General features: G+C 34.4%; 1 protein-coding gene across 11 annotated transcripts in view; it reads left to right on the top strand.

Moving 5' to 3' along the window:
- The first annotated feature begins 1,024 nt into the window (after window positions 1-1,024).
- Xxylt (Xyloside xylosyltransferase) overlaps window positions 1,025-18,906 on the top strand; it is a 39,150-nt gene continuing 21,268 nt past the window's right edge. For 2 of the 11 annotated variants that reach the window (XR_015545579.1, XR_015545580.1), the window contains exons 1-4: window positions 2,091-2,396; window positions 2,701-3,147; window positions 3,476-3,949; window positions 4,409-4,565. Coding sequence is in view for 9 of the 11 variants with exons in the window: in XM_011067013.2 (XP_011065315.1) it covers window positions 2,728-3,147; window positions 3,476-3,949; window positions 4,409-4,441 (927 nt within the window). In the remaining 2 variants the exon portion in view is untranslated. The other 9 variants (XM_087407559.1, XM_087407560.1, XM_087407555.1 and 6 more) reach the window with 8 other exon arrangements.

Genomic DNA, 18,906 nt, shown 5'->3' with positions numbered 1-18,906 from the left:
CATGTATGTGTGTACCCCGAACAAACTACACAAATATTATCCACATTAATATAATAATACAGTCTCTTGGTAAGTTAATCATGAATTAAGTTAATCGCAGTGACTTTTTTAAATTCGAAACTACTCTGAGTTATTTAAAATCGATAAAGATTAAAAAATGAAATTTATTTATGATATGAAATTTATCAATAAAGTTCACGTGCTGGTTTATTTTTGTCTTCACATTAGGCATAAGTACATCATCGATCACATAATTAATATTTCGATAAATTGTTTTTAGCAGCTTAATTGCTTATCATCTTATCCGATAATAATGCATTGATTGTATTCAAACTCAATGTACAATCTTTTGATTTCACATTTAAAATAAATATAAAACTTAGCTAATGAAATGTCTATGAAATAATAGATCGATAAATTCTTTATTTAAATATAAATTGGATTATATTAATTATTATATCATAAAAACGACTATTAAACTATTGCTACATAAATACTATAAAAACTTATATTTTTATATTGTTATTATTGTAACAATTAAAGAATTACAGTTTTGAATGTTTGTGGAATATTACAAGCATACTGACATTTTGCAGGCATATTTATAATTTACATTTCTGTAATATCTCTGCAATGTTACATTGCAATATTGCAGCAATATTGCTTCAATCTTCTGTGCTATATGGGATGTATAGCTTATTTCAAATATAAATATTAATACATTTATAAAAATATAATATAACCTTAATACTACTACTTTTAAGCGAAATAAACATTACGCGCATGTAAGATTGCAGAGATGAATATTTTTGATGCACAATTTGTGAATATAGCACGATTATATGAACCAATTATCGATTTATCATCTGGAATTGAAAAGTGGACGTATTATCTTCAGAGAAGTGGACGTATTACCCTCAGAGCTATGTAGTTTACATCTACTTTGTCAGAGGGCAGTAGTGCGCAGCAACATTTTGCGGTTTTGGACCGTCATGTCCTCTCTCAGGTTTCTCTCTAGTAAGAATTAGAGAGCCTATAATCAGAGTGACGCCATACGAGAGATACGTCATATTTTAGCGAAATTCTGCGAGAGAGAAAGAGATATACGGTCTCAGTCTATCCAACAGACTGTCAGTTTTAGGGTCAGATGTAACAGCATTGAACGACAGATCCGTAAAGGTACATTGATAAAAATAAAATTATCGAAATTATTTTAGAAATATGGTTGAATGTACAATACAGTTTTTGTAACAATTCATTAAAAAAAGGATATGTTATGAAAATAATTCCGAAAGACACAGAACGCCGAATGAATTGGTTAAAGAATATAAATGGCAAATATAAAAATTGGACACCGTCAAAAAATTCATCTGTATGTGAGGTAAAGTAATTTATTCTTTATAAATAATGTATTTAAAATATTAAAATAAAAATGTAACATAAAATATACACAGGTTAATTATAATATCTGAAAACATGGTAGTGTCTTGGCACTAAGTATATGTATAATCACATTGGTTACGAATTTAATTCTTTCTCTTTTTGTCGTAATCTTTTCAATTATATGGGTCATCTAAAAAGTATCCGCGGTACTTTGTCACTAGATATATGACCATCAACACACATCTAGTGACAAAAAACCGCGGATACTTTTTAGATGACCCAATATATATATATATAATATTTTTCTGAATTTTCGATTTCTTTTATATTATTACAGATGCATTTTGTTCCTAAAATGTAGGAACAGAGAATGAATAATAAACTAGCACATTTAATGGCGCAAATAATGTGCAATAAATAATGTTTTGTATAAAGTAATGTTCAATATTACAAAATGTACAATATTGCAATAGTATAAAATAAATGAAATTTTATAATAAATAATATATTGTATATAAAAGTTTTATTATTTTATATACAATATTTATTTATTATCATTTTTTAATTTGTCACAATTTTTGAGCATTTTTTAGCATGAATTCAAAATTTAGAAAATAATGCGTTTAAAAAATTGGAGGGAATGGTTAAAACATGGTAGACCAATCACAAATGATGTATCACTCTGTATGTGTATGGTGTATCACTCTGATTGTAGGCTCTCTAGTAAGAACTAATCGCTCGGTGAGCAGACAGCATTCCAAAACCTATTAAAAAAGATGTTACAACCTTTTAGTCGTTGAGTGTACATTTGAATCGTACCACGTACCGCGTACTGCGCTATATAATCACACCCCATGATTGTAGAAATTGCGCTATTGCCAACGTCCTACTTCTTTCGTAATCTAGCCGTATCATTTTTTTTGGAAGCGAGAGCCAATAAATGAAGAAGAAAAAAGAAGACCTACTATTTTATTGTCTACTGCAGATTCTATTGTAAATGGACCTTAAATCAGGTAACAAAATAATGATATGGTAACGAAGATACCGATCATGCTCACGTAATGTTTTTTATGTTCACAATCTGATATTAATTTTTTCTAGTTTAAAAGAAACTTTTAAGCGAATTAGGTTAGGTTAGTTTAGCATAAAGTTAAAATTAAAAATTATTTGATTGCATTAACTAATCGAAATAAATTAGTAAAAATTAGAAAATAAATATAAAATAGGATCGTCATTTTTTAAGCACGACCTAGATATTCTATTTTTATTTTTATAGTTTATTTTTATTTTGTTGAAAAAATTCGTTTGTTTTTTTAGGTTATGAAAATAAAGGATATATATTAAATGCCCTTGTTACTCAAGGTGCTGCTGAGGTTGACGATCCTCGCGTTACTCTTGGTAGCCCTATATTGTTATCAGACGTCTGATGGAAGACGCTGGATTGTATTCAATCTGCAAACAAAAAATGCGAGCTTGGCAAACCTTACGACTCCTTCAGCAGTGACTGTTTATTCTGTTAATTATTTGTCTTCAACAGCGCGCATTTTGCCACGAAATCAGACAAATTATTATAACATATGGTGTATTTTTACCAAAGTTGCCTCAAACTCGCCCATGAGACGGAAATTCCAAGTGTTCACAGAATCTTTGCTCAGATTTGCTTCCATAAATATTACTTTTCATGTGATAAGTGATGATAATAGTCAAAACATAGCTGAAAATGTTATAAAAAATGTTCTGATCAGCACCGGAAAATTTATGAAAGTATGTCCTTGTATCTTATTTCTAATGAATCAAAATATCAAAGCAAATGTATGTTTGCTTACATATATAGTATTGCTATTAAAGTGTTTTTATTATCCTGAATATAAAAAAGTATTAAAAAAATATGTATGTTGTATTGTGTTATATACAAAATTTAAACTATATACATATATACTTATGTATTTATTGATATTATGTCTTAAAATATTGTACATAAAATTATTACAATTTATTTGCGAGATACTATTTATAACTGCCTTTATTTCGTTCTTTTTTTTATTTATTTGAAACTTATACTTGAAATATTGAAACCTTTATTTATTCTCAGGTATTTTATTACAATGTACACAAATTAGCTGCAAAATTGGAAGATATTGTATCAGTTATGTCGCCACATTTTAGTAGCAAACCAGGAACATATTACTCTGATGCATTGTTCTTCATTTCGCTCGGTTTGCACAGAATTGCACCCAATCATCAGAAACTTGCCATAATGTTTGATGCAGATACAAAATTTCGTAGAGATGTGAAGGACTTGTTCGAAGAATTTAACAAGTTTGGAAAAGAAGCTTTGTTTGGTTTGGCTCCAGAACTCACGCCAGTTTACCGACATGTTTTGTATTTATATCGTAATAAACATCCAACGACAATGTTTGGAGAACCTCGTCATAAAGGCGGATATCCTGGTTATAATAGTGGGATAGTGCTCTTAAATTTGGAAAGATTACGGAAATCACATGTATATAATGAGTTTATCAATAAAGACAGTGTGGATGATATGACGAAGAAATATCACTTCAAGGTAAGATTGGACAATATCACAACTTACTAAAAACTTACTAAAAACTGTATAATCGTAAAATAGTTTGTGAAATGTAAATGAAATAAACATTTGAAATATCATATGTTATATGTTAACCCGGCGTGAGCTAAGTATGTCACACCCGACACATTGATCTCTTTTAATGTTTAAAATTGTTACTAATTTGATTAAAATTTTAATAAACATAATTTTCTTATAATTTTGAATATTTTACTTGTAATTTTTATTTAGTAGAAGATCCGTTGTGTCTTATGATATGCTTTTAGATTTAGGTACTTTTAGATACTTTATCACCTAACTCACACCGGATTAAAATATGATATAGATTCTCATCAAGATATGATCTAGAGAAAAAAAATATGATTGTGATAACCTAGATATAGCAAAGCTTGCGAAGACAGACTTTAAATACAGCATGCTACCAATTTTTGATTGCAGAAAACTAACAAATTCCACAGTTGCATTATCTAACAGCAAACTGCTCAGAAATAGGACGAAATCTGCTGACATGTTTTATTAGCAGATTGATGACAGAAACAGCAAGATTTTGCAGTTCCTGTTTGGTTTCCGCTGCCAGTCTGTTGTCAGATTCCCGGTGCGTGCAAATTTTGTTCGTTTTCTGCTTCAATCTGCTGGCATAACAAGTCAGCAGGATCTATCGACAGATAGCCAAATGCATATATGGTTATGGTTTTTATATTGAGAATCTGGTCAAGTTTAGTACAAGTTTGTTCACAAACTGCTAACATTTTGCTATCAGAATAAACAAAGACTATAGAATGTGTGTGTATATAGAAATATGTAGACCTATTGTTATGAAATATAAACTATATGATGTATTTTAATTGTATGTGTAATATAGGGATATTTTATAAAGTTTATTTGAGTCGTAGATAATTTTGAGTCGATTTTTTCTTAACATAAAAGTCATAGAGAATTGTTTTACTTATTACAACTTCTAAATTCTTTGTATAATTATGTTTGCAATTAAGTTAAATCCCAAGTTAAATTTTTATAGAAATGGAATTGAGTATAACTTAAAAACAATTTTACTCATTACTTAACAGTATTTGATATTTAAGGGGATCCTAATGCCTCCTATTTTATCGATTAAATCATGTAATTTTTGTATAACAAAGACTTTTGATAGGACCCCCTTAATATTTAAAAAACGTATCTAAATTTTTCATTACAAAATTAAATTTAGAGAAGAACACTTAAAGAAAAATATATATGTATAGTGTGCGTGTGTGTGTGTGTGTGTGTGTGTGTGGGTGGGTGGGTGGGTGGGTGCGTGCGTGCGTGCGTGCGTGTGCGTGCATGTGTGTATTTATATCCAGATAGCAAAATGCTAGCAGTACACTGGCAGTATGCCAGTAAACTCGGTCATGATAATGCGGCAGATTTCTCAAAACCCACTGCTTCTTCATGAAACTTAACAGCACAGTTTGTCAATATAAAATAATAAGAATGCAACAAAAATCGAACATTGTCTATTCCATAGTGACAGTGGAAACACAGCAAAACTATCATATTAACAACTTATCATACAATTTATCATATCAAGTATTGATATAAAAATACAGTAAAAATCGGGTAAGCTTGCCGTCACGTGATGCAAAAACGCGGCAGATCTAAAATATGATGTATCTTATCATCTGTTGAAAGCAAAAACTGCAGAAATTGCGCCCAAATGCTGTTACATGTAATCATAAAAATATAGTACAGTTTCAGCAAGAAATTGTGTTCAAAATTCAAATAATAGGTTAATATAATGAAATTTATTAGTTTATATTTTAGTTAAAGAAAGAAGTACAATTCATGCATGTGTATGTTCACGAATTCTATTATCTCTTTAATTTATATTAAATAAATGCATTTCCACTACTAACAAGGTAATTTTAGAATAAAACTTATAAGATAAAAATTCTTAATTATTTTATGTTTGAAGAAATATCGATAAGTAAACAATTTTGAATGGACTCAATCAGCAGACAATATTTTTAAAAATGTTTTTAAAAATATTTTTTTTTAATATTTTAAAAAATGTTAAAAATATTAATTAATTACGCTTACCGTAATTAAGTACGCTTTTTTTTCATTAAAAAACGTTTATTTAAACATATTCTACAATGTGCCTTTGTTTTCTGTTTTCTTTTTTCTTTCTTTTTGCTTCTTATCCAGTTTTTTGTTTTGTCGCTCGAAATAAAAATTAACGAACGTCAGAAACAGGGGAAAACATGTAGCAAGGAACACAATTGTTGATAAAATGGGGAAAAAGCATGTTCTACTTAATAGGCTTTAAGTCTATTCTACAATGTACTCTTTGTTTCCTGTTTCTTTCTTTTATCTGTTGCTTTTTCCCCCTTTCCAATCACTTTATCGACAATTGTATTTCTTGCTACGTGTTTCCTGTTTCTTCCGTTAACTTTTATTTCGGGCGACAAAACAAAAAACCGAATAAGAAGTAAAAAGATAAGATGTAAAAAATAGCAAAAAGCAAGAAAACTAAAAGCACATTAGGTTAATTCTACAATGTGTTCTTTGTTCCCTGTTTCTTGCTGTTTGTCTCTTACCTTTTTGGTCAAGACAAGAGACAAACAGCAAGAAACAGAAAACAAAAAGCACATTGTAGGATTAGCCTTAAGGGGATGCTGGAGCGAAGGCCGAAGTTGATCAAGGTCGATATTACAGGTTTTCATTTCCAATGTATAAGCTGCTTACGCCCTCTGAGTTAATATGATCATGCAGGAAATTCGATCGATTAATTATCGATATTTTTATTCCGTTTCCTACATTACAGTCTAAACGGGAACGTAGTATTAGGGTCGGCCTTTCCACAATGTAAGATTTATTTGGAAATTTCCCCTTTTAAAATTTGAAAAAAAAATTTTAATTGATTTAATTTCTCCTCTTTTTTGTGAATCGGACCTAGAAAGTTAGTTGATTTTAATAATTTGTTTGTATCTACACTGCATTTAGGCCGTGTCTAATATATACTCCCCCAGTCCCCTAAAAGTCTTAATAAAACCATAAAATACAGTTTTAATAATGGATTACCATACGACCCCATTGCACTTTTTTCTAATCCAGGTCTTTTTGGGTTTTGATATTTTATATGAAATGATATCATAAATATATATCTTTGGATATATTTTTTCTTATCATTTATGCAATATTAAAATTTTATTTACTTTGGTAAAATGAAAATATAATGAATTAAACCGTGATATAAAAAACATTCAGAATAAATTCCCCAATTCATTTTATGTGTTTGATTTTTTTAATTTTGGTTTTTAAAATAAAACAAACCCCAAAAATTTTATACTATTTGACATATTAGTGAAGAATAAACGGGGTTGGGAAATTTATGATATATGCAAATTAAAAATATTTTATACATTTGTGTATATGTAATTATAATAATAAAATAAAATTTTTAAATTTTATTCATAATAATGTTTTGTAATTTTAAAAAAAGTTAAAATTTATCATAATGTCCCTACAATCTAATGCCGATATATTGTAGATAAGTACTATAACGCCCCTTATCCTCTTTTATTTGCCCGAGTAAAAGATTTACATTAGGGTCGTATTCATTTATTATTTAAATAAAATTATTAATATAGTATATATATAAAAGAAGAGGGTTCATTATTTACAATAACCCCACGCCTACACGGGGATTAACGTCCTCACTTTCGTACCGACCATAAGCAGTGCCTGTGTGTCTGCGGACCGGTCCCCTAGTCCCTGCTCCCTCCCCACGAGCTGGCACACTGTTCTCTGTTGGACTGTTCCGGACCCTACCACTCTGATACATCCTTAGAGTGTACGCCACTGGCCCACGTACGTGAACAATGCAAGGCTATCAACAGCGCTGCGATGCTTCCTGTCCCGCCCCCGAGTAGTGATGTCGCAGCGGGGTGTGAGCTGACCCTGTGTGTTCCACATACATGGTCATCCGCATCAAATCTACCCACAGTCCGTAGTTGTCCTTTAGTCAATCAAGACTATGTCCCTGCTTGGTCGTCAAGACCTGCACGCCCACGCCGGTCTGCTTTGCTACCAACCCTTGCTGATGTTGGCTCTTTTTTTAACTCAACCTTTTCAACTACAGTCATGTACAAAAATTAGGCAGGGACCTTGACTTTGGTCGGTATGTTGATCTACTAGCAGGTCGGCCCTAGGGGGTAGCAATCCATAGGTCTCCCAATATGTCATACCCTTTGTATTTTTTATCTTCGTTATCCCACAGACCCCCCGCTTTAGCGCTGTATCTACTATACCGGTGCTAACAGCTCACGTCAAGTTGTGTACTGTCCCTTATAGGCCTCGTCTCTGATGCTGTCCCCAAAATTAATGGTTGCCCTACTGATCACGTTCTCCGCTCACTAACCTCTTTGTCAAGCCTACTTTTTTTTTACATACACCGTTTTAGCCCCATGGTTTCGTCTCCCAGTTGTAATGCTTTCCCGCAACTATTACTGCTCTTCAGTTTTCTCCGTTTCTGCACGGTGTAAGCACTTAGTGTTCTTGCACCCCGCCCAGTGCTCTAGCCTTCTTAAATGCCCTCCGGATGACTTCTATAACTCTTGGCCCTTCCCCACGCCGCGACATCCCCCCAAATTAATAATCGACATCTTCTGGCCAATCAATTAAAATAGTCGCATTCCCGAATGCAACGCCTTGATGTAGCATTTAATAGGTCAACGCTCACTTATCGGTCTTATAACGAATCAAATGTGATACCATCCCTACTGGTTCGCTAATAATACTGATTTACGAATATAACCTTAACGATTGGCTACCCTTTCTTAGTTTGGTTTATAGGGTGCCCCCCCTTGTCACAACCATAGAAACCAAATCCACGTTCAGCAATTTTCGAGAGGACCTCCTCTCGCGCGCCAGTTCCAATACGCGACACTCCAGTGCCGACACGGGTCTGTCTGTTACACTCTGTTCGATCATATTTAAAGTATTTGAGATTAGGGTTGTACGTATTGTACTTTCCGTGCTGTATAAAGACTCCATAACCTTGTTGTCTCAAAGGGTCCAAGACAAAGTTGTCGTCTTTTACAGTTTTCTATGTGTTGGACACAAAAACATATATACATTATAGATCTAAAGAGAGATATATTAATGCAGATAAAAAATTATATAATATATCGCGTATACAACAGTACACCATAATACCCCGACCTATTTACTACAACACGCACCACGCACACACACACCACACAAACACACAACACCACAACACACACCAATCCCAGAATATATATTATATGGTGGTGGGCAGCCATACTACATACACTACATTAGACGTCACCGCTCGCCGCGCACCGCGCCCCATGCTCTGGAACAGCCGGTTTTGTGTTGGGATCATATTTGGTATTCAGTTGCGACTGTATAACGCCGTTGTTTTTTCTCACATACACTTGTCACGCCTTAACACTGAGCTATCGTAACGCGCCCTCCACTTCTATAAGACTAATAGAAATACAATCCCCTGTATCAACAACATGGTTATTATCACTCCGGACAAAAGTGTTACATGAACGCTATTGATCCACTTTCTTATCTTTCCTTGGATTTTTCTAAGTTATTCTTTAGCCCCCCATACAGTGCGTTCACCTTGAGGATTACATTATGTTATTGTTACAACCAAGGCTCCTATATCTTGAAGTTCTATTATTGCTACGTCCTTTAAATGTTCTTCAGGTTCACCAAAAACACAATACACCAATAGATGGCACCGATGCACTAGGATGCGGGTTAAAGGAAAATTTGTCTATACTAGTCTGTGGGTGAACCACACGTGATCAGTAACTTCTCGTGTATCCACTGACGTATCATAACACAAGAAAGTAAACTTTTAACAGCATTTACTTTAGTTAACATGCATTTAAGGTATTCATATGTGTCAATCACCCTATGTATTAAGACAATACACTCTTTAGGAGGAGAAAACTATGTTCTATGCCCCCCCTTTGCTGGCTGGTCTGGTCGCAGATGTTCTTATTAGGGCATCTTGAGATATACGTCACGCGGTGAGCGGTTCGGCGTCCAAGCGTCGACCAGCCGCATTTGGGCAGACCAACACCGCCACCACGCCATTGCCGACTCATAGGCTCGAAATGCGAAACATATTTTCGTTATGTTTGAACAATTGTAAGTACAGTATCTAAGTTTTGAACATTTGTATAAAAAGTATAGTGGAGGCTTGGGAGTATCCTATGGAGACCCATATGCTTATTACTAAATTAAATATAACATGTTTTATTCCACTAAAAATACAAGCACCACAGCCGAATCGACACCTTTATAAGAGATTCCAATATTTGCTCTTGTAACCAACGCCGAGCACCAAAGTTGAGTTCTGAGTATCAACTGACGAACGCGATACATATCCTAGCGACACGCAAAGTAGTAAAATATGGTATCCATCTCAATGTTCGTTTGGAACATCATCGCGTGACCTTTGCATGTTTCGTAGAAGTTAATGAGAAAGATATATGATTAATATAATTTAATAAAAAGAAAATGAAAGAATTTTAATTCGACAAAAATTGGAGATTTTCACATCTGCTGGAGTATTGAATATTAGTCCAAGAAACCGAAGTCTGTCAAAAAAAAAAACGGAGAACTGGCAACCGTGTTCGTGATTTAAAATTCTTTCAATTTCTGTTATTTCGATAGAGCGAGACAGAGAAAAAACAAACGAATAGAAGTTCCGATTGTAATCGGTGAGTCTCTGCGCGGACACGCCGAACTGAGCCCGCTAGCAAAACAATGAGTCATCTGTCTCTGTCCTTCTCTCTGTGGTCGCTTGTTTCTAACGACCGAAAATATTTTCTCGACGATCTCGACCGCTTGGCGTGTATCATAAGGAGGAAAGAGACATTCTAGACAATACATAATTTTTATTAAATTATATTAATCCTTTGCCCTACGATTTAAGTTACGATGGCGCGTGCCATAATTAACAGCCTGGAACATATTGTTTATGTTTGGCCCGATAGACATACCACGGCTCTCATCAATGATACTTATGTTTGGTCCGATTTCTTTACCACGAGTGTCACACGATATTAGTGAAAGAGTTAATCATATACCTTTCTTATTAATATATAATAGCAAAAATTGATTTCAAAACATGATAGTTAACGAGATATAGTTTACGATTTTCCGTGTATTTTATGTACCACGTCCATAGAGGCGGTCTGCAAAAACTCAGCATGGTCTCGGGCGTTAGGTGCGAGATCAGAATGTTGAGGATCCTATGTTCAATCCTGCTTTTTCCTTTTTTTCTTAATTTTTTTTTAAACAGATAACGTTATTAATGAACATATTACTCCAAATATATTTTTATAAAATTATAGAAATTATATGTGTACTTTAGTGTGCTCAGAACTAGTTACACATTTCGAGCCAATTTCTGAAGTGCTGCCTATTTTTCCTTTACAACCGCTCAACAGTCGACGGCTGAACCGCTGGATCGCGCGCGGACGTGCATCTCAGGAGCGTCACAGTATAAGAAACATGCTGCTATCATACCTTCCAACATGAAAATTATCATGACAACATTTTAGCATGAAAATTATCATAAAAATATTTCCTTCTTACATAATTGTTATTTTCTTAATAATAGTGATTGAACATCATATTAATAAGTATATACATTTTACTAAATATTATGTACTTTTAAAATATTTACTTTATTATTTTTATACATTACATTGATACATTCGGTTTTCTTTCAAAGAGCTACTGACGCTTATGTGCCACAAAATGTAATATCTTTTAATATAGAATACTGATAATATCAATTTAAGACTAATAAGAGTCGATACAGAACGAGATGCGTAATTTTAAACTGGAATGATTCAACTTCAATAACTCCGTGATGTCTTCTTTATTCAACATGTGAATAAAGAAGGCATATTGAATAAAGAAGACATCACAGAAGACTAATGAAAGTAAAGGATTGATAATTTGCTAGAAGATACGGAGGATATTTCTTAGTGCAACGCTCCTGAGATACACATCCGCGCGCGATCCGGTACAGCTCAGTCGTCGAGTATTGAACGGCGGCGGCGGGGGGAAAGAAGGCGATGCTTCAAAAGTCGACCCAAAATTTAACATATATTCCAATAACTATAGGAAGAATACCGAATCACTTTAATAGATAAATAAAAAATTATTTGTATGTTGCATATAAAGGCACATATAAAGGCTTTTTGATTAATTATAAAATTATATTGACATCATCCTTATAATTATATTAATCATCCTTATAATTATATTAATCGCACTTTTGCGATTTGATTGATTATCAGAATTTTCTTTCGGATGATAATTATAAAAAAAACATTTCACAGAAAATACTGATCGACGTAACATTATTACAGAAACATGATTTTTTTTTGGATTTTTTCTAAAGGTAAATTAAAACGTTTAGAAATACACATATAATTTCAATAATTAAATAAAAATATATTTAGCCTGTAATATATGTTTGTTAACAATGTCACTTATTAAAAAAAAAAAAATTATGAAAAAAGAAAAAAGGAATTGATCATGAGATCTTTAACATTCAGATCTCGCATCTTACGCGTGAGACTACGCCGAGGTCTTGCAAATCTTTTCTATGAACGTGGTATATAAGGCTCATGGAAAATCATAGAAATATCCTGTAAATTATCGTGTTTTGAAATTATTTTTGTTATTATACAGAAATTGGAGGGATATAGGATTAGCATAATTTATTAAAACTTATATGTTATCTATTATATAATATTCCTTCTCCTCTTAATTATACACATTGAGCGGCCGAAATTTTCTAGAAAGCATTTTCGGTCGCTCGAAACAAGCGACCGTAGAGAGATGGGGAGGGGAGGGGAGGGGGAGAGAAGAGGAGAGGAGAGGAGAGGGGAGGGGAGGGAGAGGGAGGGGAGGGAGGAGGCGGGAGGGGAGGGAAGGGGAGGAGAGGAGAGGAGAGGAGAGGAGAGGAGAGGAGAGGAGAGGAGAGGAGAGGAGAGGAGAGGAGAGGAGAGGAGAGGAGAGGAGAGGAGAGGAGAGAGTAGAGGAGGGCGGGAGGGAGAGGGAGGGGGGGAGGAGAGAGAGAGAGAGAGAGAGAGAGAGAGAGAGAGAGAGAGAGAGAGAGAGAGAGAGAGAGAGAGAGAGAGACTCTGAAGGATAGACTCGCTGTTTCGTTCGACGAGCCCAGCTCGGCATGCGGAGTCTCACCGATTACAATCGGAGTTTCCATCCTTTTTTGTTTTTTCTCTGTCTCACTCTGTCGTATTTCTGTTTCAATAATTCGTTCTACAATTCAAGAATGTGATTTCTATCGATTCTGGCATCATCGTCGATGCAGCAAGGACGCACGATTCCTTCTCTAAACAACGATCCTGATATATATTTCTATATACTGGGTGTCTCAGAGCACCCGTACCACCCTTTTAAAAGGTAGGGATGTGTTTGTACAAAAAAATGGTTCAGACAAAATTAGTAGGATTTCGGGAGATCTATCTGATGGTGACCTTGAATTTGACCTTGAGGTCGACCTTGGGCATAACTCAAGGTCAAAGTACCGTTTTACAAATGTAAACCTTTATTCATGACATCACAAATGAAAATAGCGGAAAATTTTACGTCCGAATACGTTATCAAGCCTAGGTCAAAATTACCCTTAGAGGTCATGTGGAGATCAAGTTACTTTTAGAGCACCCGTACCAACCTTCTAAAAGATATGGATGTGTTTGTACAAAAAATAGTTCAAACAATACTAGGTATTTACATAGCTATGATGCATCCATCTGCTGGTGAATTTGAATTCTACCTTTAGATTCATTTGTAGTCATGTACATCGATTTTTAAAGATTCCTAATTATCAAGATCTTGAACAGTCGATGCCGCCTGTGTCAGCGTTACCCAAGATGCACGTGGAGGTCACAAGGTCGGACTTACACCTCGTCGGGGTGTTTTTTTAAGGTGGTTCCCCTTGCCGTCATCTTTGTTCGTACGCATGTGTTCAGTCTAGATTTTCAAAGTGTCCTCCACGTGCATGTATGCAGGCTGTTATTCTTCGTTGAAAATCATCCGTCACCCGACGAATTTCGACAGGATCTAGAGACTGAATGGCTTCTCGAATTCTGTTCTTCATGTCTTCTGAAATCGTAGGTCGTTCGCGGTATACGAGGTCTTTTATTCTTCCCCACAAATAAAAATCCAAAATTGTAAGATCCGGTGATCTTGGTGGCCAGTTATGTGGACCATATTTACCTATCCATTGGCCGCGAAATATGCGGTTCAGTTGTTGACGAGCAATGACCGTCGTGTGGGCTGGACATCCATCCTGTTGAAACCACATATTTAGACGTAGTTGAAGTGGAATATCTTCAAGTAAACGTGGGAGTTCGTTTTCGAGTAAATTTTTCTTTGAAGAAAATCTAAACCGTTTTCTGTATGTCGATTTACTCGAAAACGAACTCCCACGTTTACTTGAAGATATTCCACTTCAACTACGTCTAAATATGTGATTTCAACAGGATGGATGTCCAGCCCACACGTCTGTCATTGCTCGTCAACAACTGAACCGCATATTTCGCGGCCAATGGATAGGTAAATATGGTCCACATAACTGGCCACCACGATCACCGGATCTTACAATTTTGGATTTTTATTTGTGGGGAAGAATAAAAGACCTCGTATACCGCGAACGACCTACGACTTCAGAAGACATGAAGAACAGAATTCGAGAAGCCATTCAGTCTCTAGATCCTGTCGAAATTCGTCGGGTGACGGATGATTTTCAACGAAGAATAACAGCCTGCATACATGCACGTGGAGGACACTTCGAAAATCTAGACTGAACACATGCGTACGAACAAAAGTGACGGCAAGGGGAACCACCTTAAAAAAGCACCCCGACGAGGTGTAAGTCCGACCTTGTGACCTCCACGTGGTACATCTTGGGTAACACTGACACAGGCGGCATCGACTGTTCAAGATCTTGATAATTAGGAATCTTTAAAAATCGATGTACATGACTACAAATGAATCTAAAGATAGAATTCAAATTCACCAGCAGATGGATGCATCATAGCTATGTAAATACCTAGTATTGTGAAGTTTGAACTATTTTTTGTACAAACACATCCATATCTTTTAGAAGGTTGGTACGGGTGCTCTAAAAGTAACTTGACCTCCACATGACCTCTAAGGATAATTTTGACCTAGGCTTGATAACGTATTCGGACGTAAAATTTTCCGCTATTTTCATTTGTGATGTCATGAATAAGGGTTTACATTTGTAAAACGGTACTTTGACCTTGAGTTATGCCCAAGGTCGACCTCAAGGTCAAATTCAAGGTCACTATCAGATAGATCTCCCGAAATCCTGCAAATTTTGTCTGAACCATTTTTTTGTACAAACACATCCCTACCTTTTAAAAGGGTGGTACGGGTGCTCTGAGACACCTGGTATACAAAAATATATTATTATGGCGTTTCCGGCTGATAATATATTGCTGGTTTATTTACAATGGTTCAATCCATTTCTATAGTTGAATAACAATACTACTTCGTTTGCGCGCGACCGATAGGAGGAATGGCGCTTCTTACTAAGACTCGACATCCGAGTCGAGTCAAAAATGTGCTGTATACAATAATTTCAGACCTTGCATAAGTAGCTGGCGATTTACAGAAAACCTCAAAGAACAATACTATGCTTGCAGAAACGAGTTACGAGCTTTAGTATAAGAGTAAAGTGTATTCGAAAATTTCATTTATATGCTACGTCTGCTACGAGATTGCCGCTTGTCGTTCCGACATCCGAGCAGAAAGAAAGCTCAATCGAAACATACATCGCGTTCCGAACCTTGATATATGCATGTGTAAATAATTCAGTAAATAAAGTTTAGACATGTGTTGTATATATGACACGCACACACGTGCGCGCGCGCGCGCACACGCATACATACGCACACGCGTGTGTATTTATGCTATTATATATTATATATATATATATACACATACATACATACATACATACATACATACATACATATATATATATATGTCATTTTATATATATGCATCAATAATTTACTAAATAAAATGTATGTAAAAGACAGAACAGTATAATTAAAATAATTATCTTCATTTGTATTCATATGTAAATAATATGGTATGTTTCTTGTTTAGGAAGAAATTATTTCAACAAAATTGAAATAACTAATATCATATTTATTTTATTATTTTTCCTCTCAAAAGAAAAAACTTTGACCAGGGCACGTTTATTGATATGGGCCTGAGTAGATCGATAATTCAGATCATTTCTATGGTTCAGCGACGCACTTTTCATGACAGCGCCACTGTCGGAATATCGCGGAACTAAAATACTGCTCAGTTTCATGGCTTCACGTCAATTTCACTCGTAATATACAAACGAAATTTTTGGATGCACCTTTCTCTTAAACTAAAACTCCTACCGCGTTTCTAAAAACATGGGATTGTTCGTTTAGGTTTTCCGCAATACGCTAGCTACTTTTCATGAACGTGCAAGATCTGAAACTCTTATATGCAACGCATATTGTGATGTGTTAACTACAGAAGCCGATAACAAAACTGTAAGTCTTTAATTTTTTTTCGTTTTTCGTATTCATATGTAACTGGCGCTTTGCGTTGTTGTCGATACTTTAATTGTGGAGAAGGATTTTTCAGTCCATAAACACAGTTATGAGAAAGGTGCTTTTAAAATTTAATGATAAAACAGGGCACTCCAGCATCCCCTTAACGTTTGAAGAAAGATTTTTTAACGTTTGAAAAACATTTTTTTTAACATTTGAAAAACATTTTTAATTAAAAACATGAAAAAAATGGGTTAAATCATTTTTTTTATTAAAAAAAATGTTTATTTTAACATTTCTTTAATAAAAGTTTGTTTTAAGAAACATTTTTTTAATGTTAAAATATTTGAATAAAATTAGAACATATAACAATGTAGAATCTTTTTTTTAATTCATTATTTTTTATCAGTATTTGAGGGGATCCTTAAAGGGAATCTCGAATTTCGACGAAATCACCAGAGGTCGCGCCGCGCGCCGCGCATCAACATGTCTTTATATATGTACTATCACATCAATATCTCACGCAATCTATGATACACGCAGTCGCACATTCGTGTCAATTTTCGTATAACAAATTCATCGCGATAAAGCGTCTAATTCTAAGAACTCGACGTTGTTTATGCATATAAACTACGTGTCTAGCAATACTATTTCGTACGTACAGGTTGCAAAACTTTCATATCAAGTAAATGTTGTCACGACTTGATAGTTGAGATGCCATGTTACACTAAAAAATAGTAAAAATATATCAGTTTTGAAATTTTTGTCGTTCTCATAGATTCCACTTCCCAGACACGTATTAATGCATATATTTTAATCCTGGAAAAGGATTTTCAAATCGAAAGAGGAAAAAAATATTTGTTATACAAAAATTACATGATTTAATTGGTAAAACAAGAGATAGGATTATCTCCTCTTAAGGAGATCTTAAAGCCGTCTATTATCGACTAAATCATATAATTTTTGTATAACAAGTACTTTTTTCTTTTTCATAGATGCGAAAATCCTTTTCCAGGATTAAAGTATATGCACTAATACGTTTGTAAGATGGAATTTGTACCAAAAACAACCAAAAATGAAATGAAATTTGAAATTAATATATTATTTACCATTTCTTAACTTCGGTGAAGTTGGCACCTTATTTTTCAAAAAATGAAATTTTTGTCAGTTCCGAATGCAGCCCGAAGAGTTCTCGAGTTTCTGTCCAAAATGAAAAATCCCGGCTAATTAATACAAAAATCGAAAATTAAAAATTTGGAGTGCCAATTTCACAAAAGAAAAAAAAATCGTGATATCTTCTAAATCATTAGTCCTACCGCTTTAAATGATAATAACTTTTGATAGTACTCTAGAGGTGCTATCCAAAACTGTCATCAAAAACTGACGTTCAAAAATTTCTTGTTCCTCAGATATGAGAAATCAGACATTCAAAAAAATCGCCATATCTCTTAAACTGTTGGTTCTTCGAGCGTAACTTTGGTTAGAATTCGTGGGATATTATCCAGAACTGTCGATAGAATTGCCAGAATCCCTCGGTTGTTGAAAATTTTCTAATATCCGAGGAGTGAATGTTTCTTAAAAGTTCTGTCTTCCAAATCTGTCGATAGTTCTAGATAGCATCCCACGAGTTCTAACGAAAGTTATTAAGATATATCGTGATTTTTTGTATGTCGGATCGAAAATTTTCTAACACCTGATGGGTGAAAATGTTTTTGAAGTTCCGACAATTCTATCGACAGTTTTGGGTAGCACCCCACGAGTTTTAACGAAAGTTAGTAACGCCTGAAGCATTAGAATCAAGTTTAAGAGTTATCGTGATTTTTTGTATGTCTGATTGAAAAATTTCTAACACCCTGTTTGAAAATGTTTCGTAAAAAACTGGTTTGTTGTTAAACCGAATTAAGTTCAATATTATTTGTATTTTCGTATTATAGTTTGTAGCTAACTGATTAACTTAAGATACGCGCGCGCATTCGCCTTAAATTCGATTTACATAAGATGCAAAACGCGAGTCGCAGGTCGTAAACTTCTTGCATCAGCCAATCTCGAAGCATCACTTTAAAAATTAAGGCATCGGATTGGCTGACGCAACAAGCTTGCTTGCAATTTTTCTGCGTCTTATGTAGATCGGGCTTTATGGCGTAGTCATAGAATAAGAAAAATGAAAAATCGCAGCTGCATACGAATGCATTAGAGTCCTTATAAGAGAGTTGCGTCAATGTGAAGTAATGGTGTCTAAAAGGGATTCTATTAGATTTCTAGACTCTCTACTACGTAGAGCGTAGAGTTATGGTGGAA

This window comes from Acromyrmex echinatior, chromosome 7 (genome assembly GCF_024713525.1).
Source record: "Acromyrmex echinatior isolate Ae372 chromosome 7, ASM2471352v2, whole genome shotgun sequence".
Classification (NCBI taxonomy): Eukaryota; Metazoa; Arthropoda; class Insecta; order Hymenoptera; family Formicidae; genus Acromyrmex; species Acromyrmex echinatior.
The sequence above is the reverse complement of the archived record's forward strand: the minus strand, read 5'-3'. Positions and strand labels throughout refer to the sequence as shown.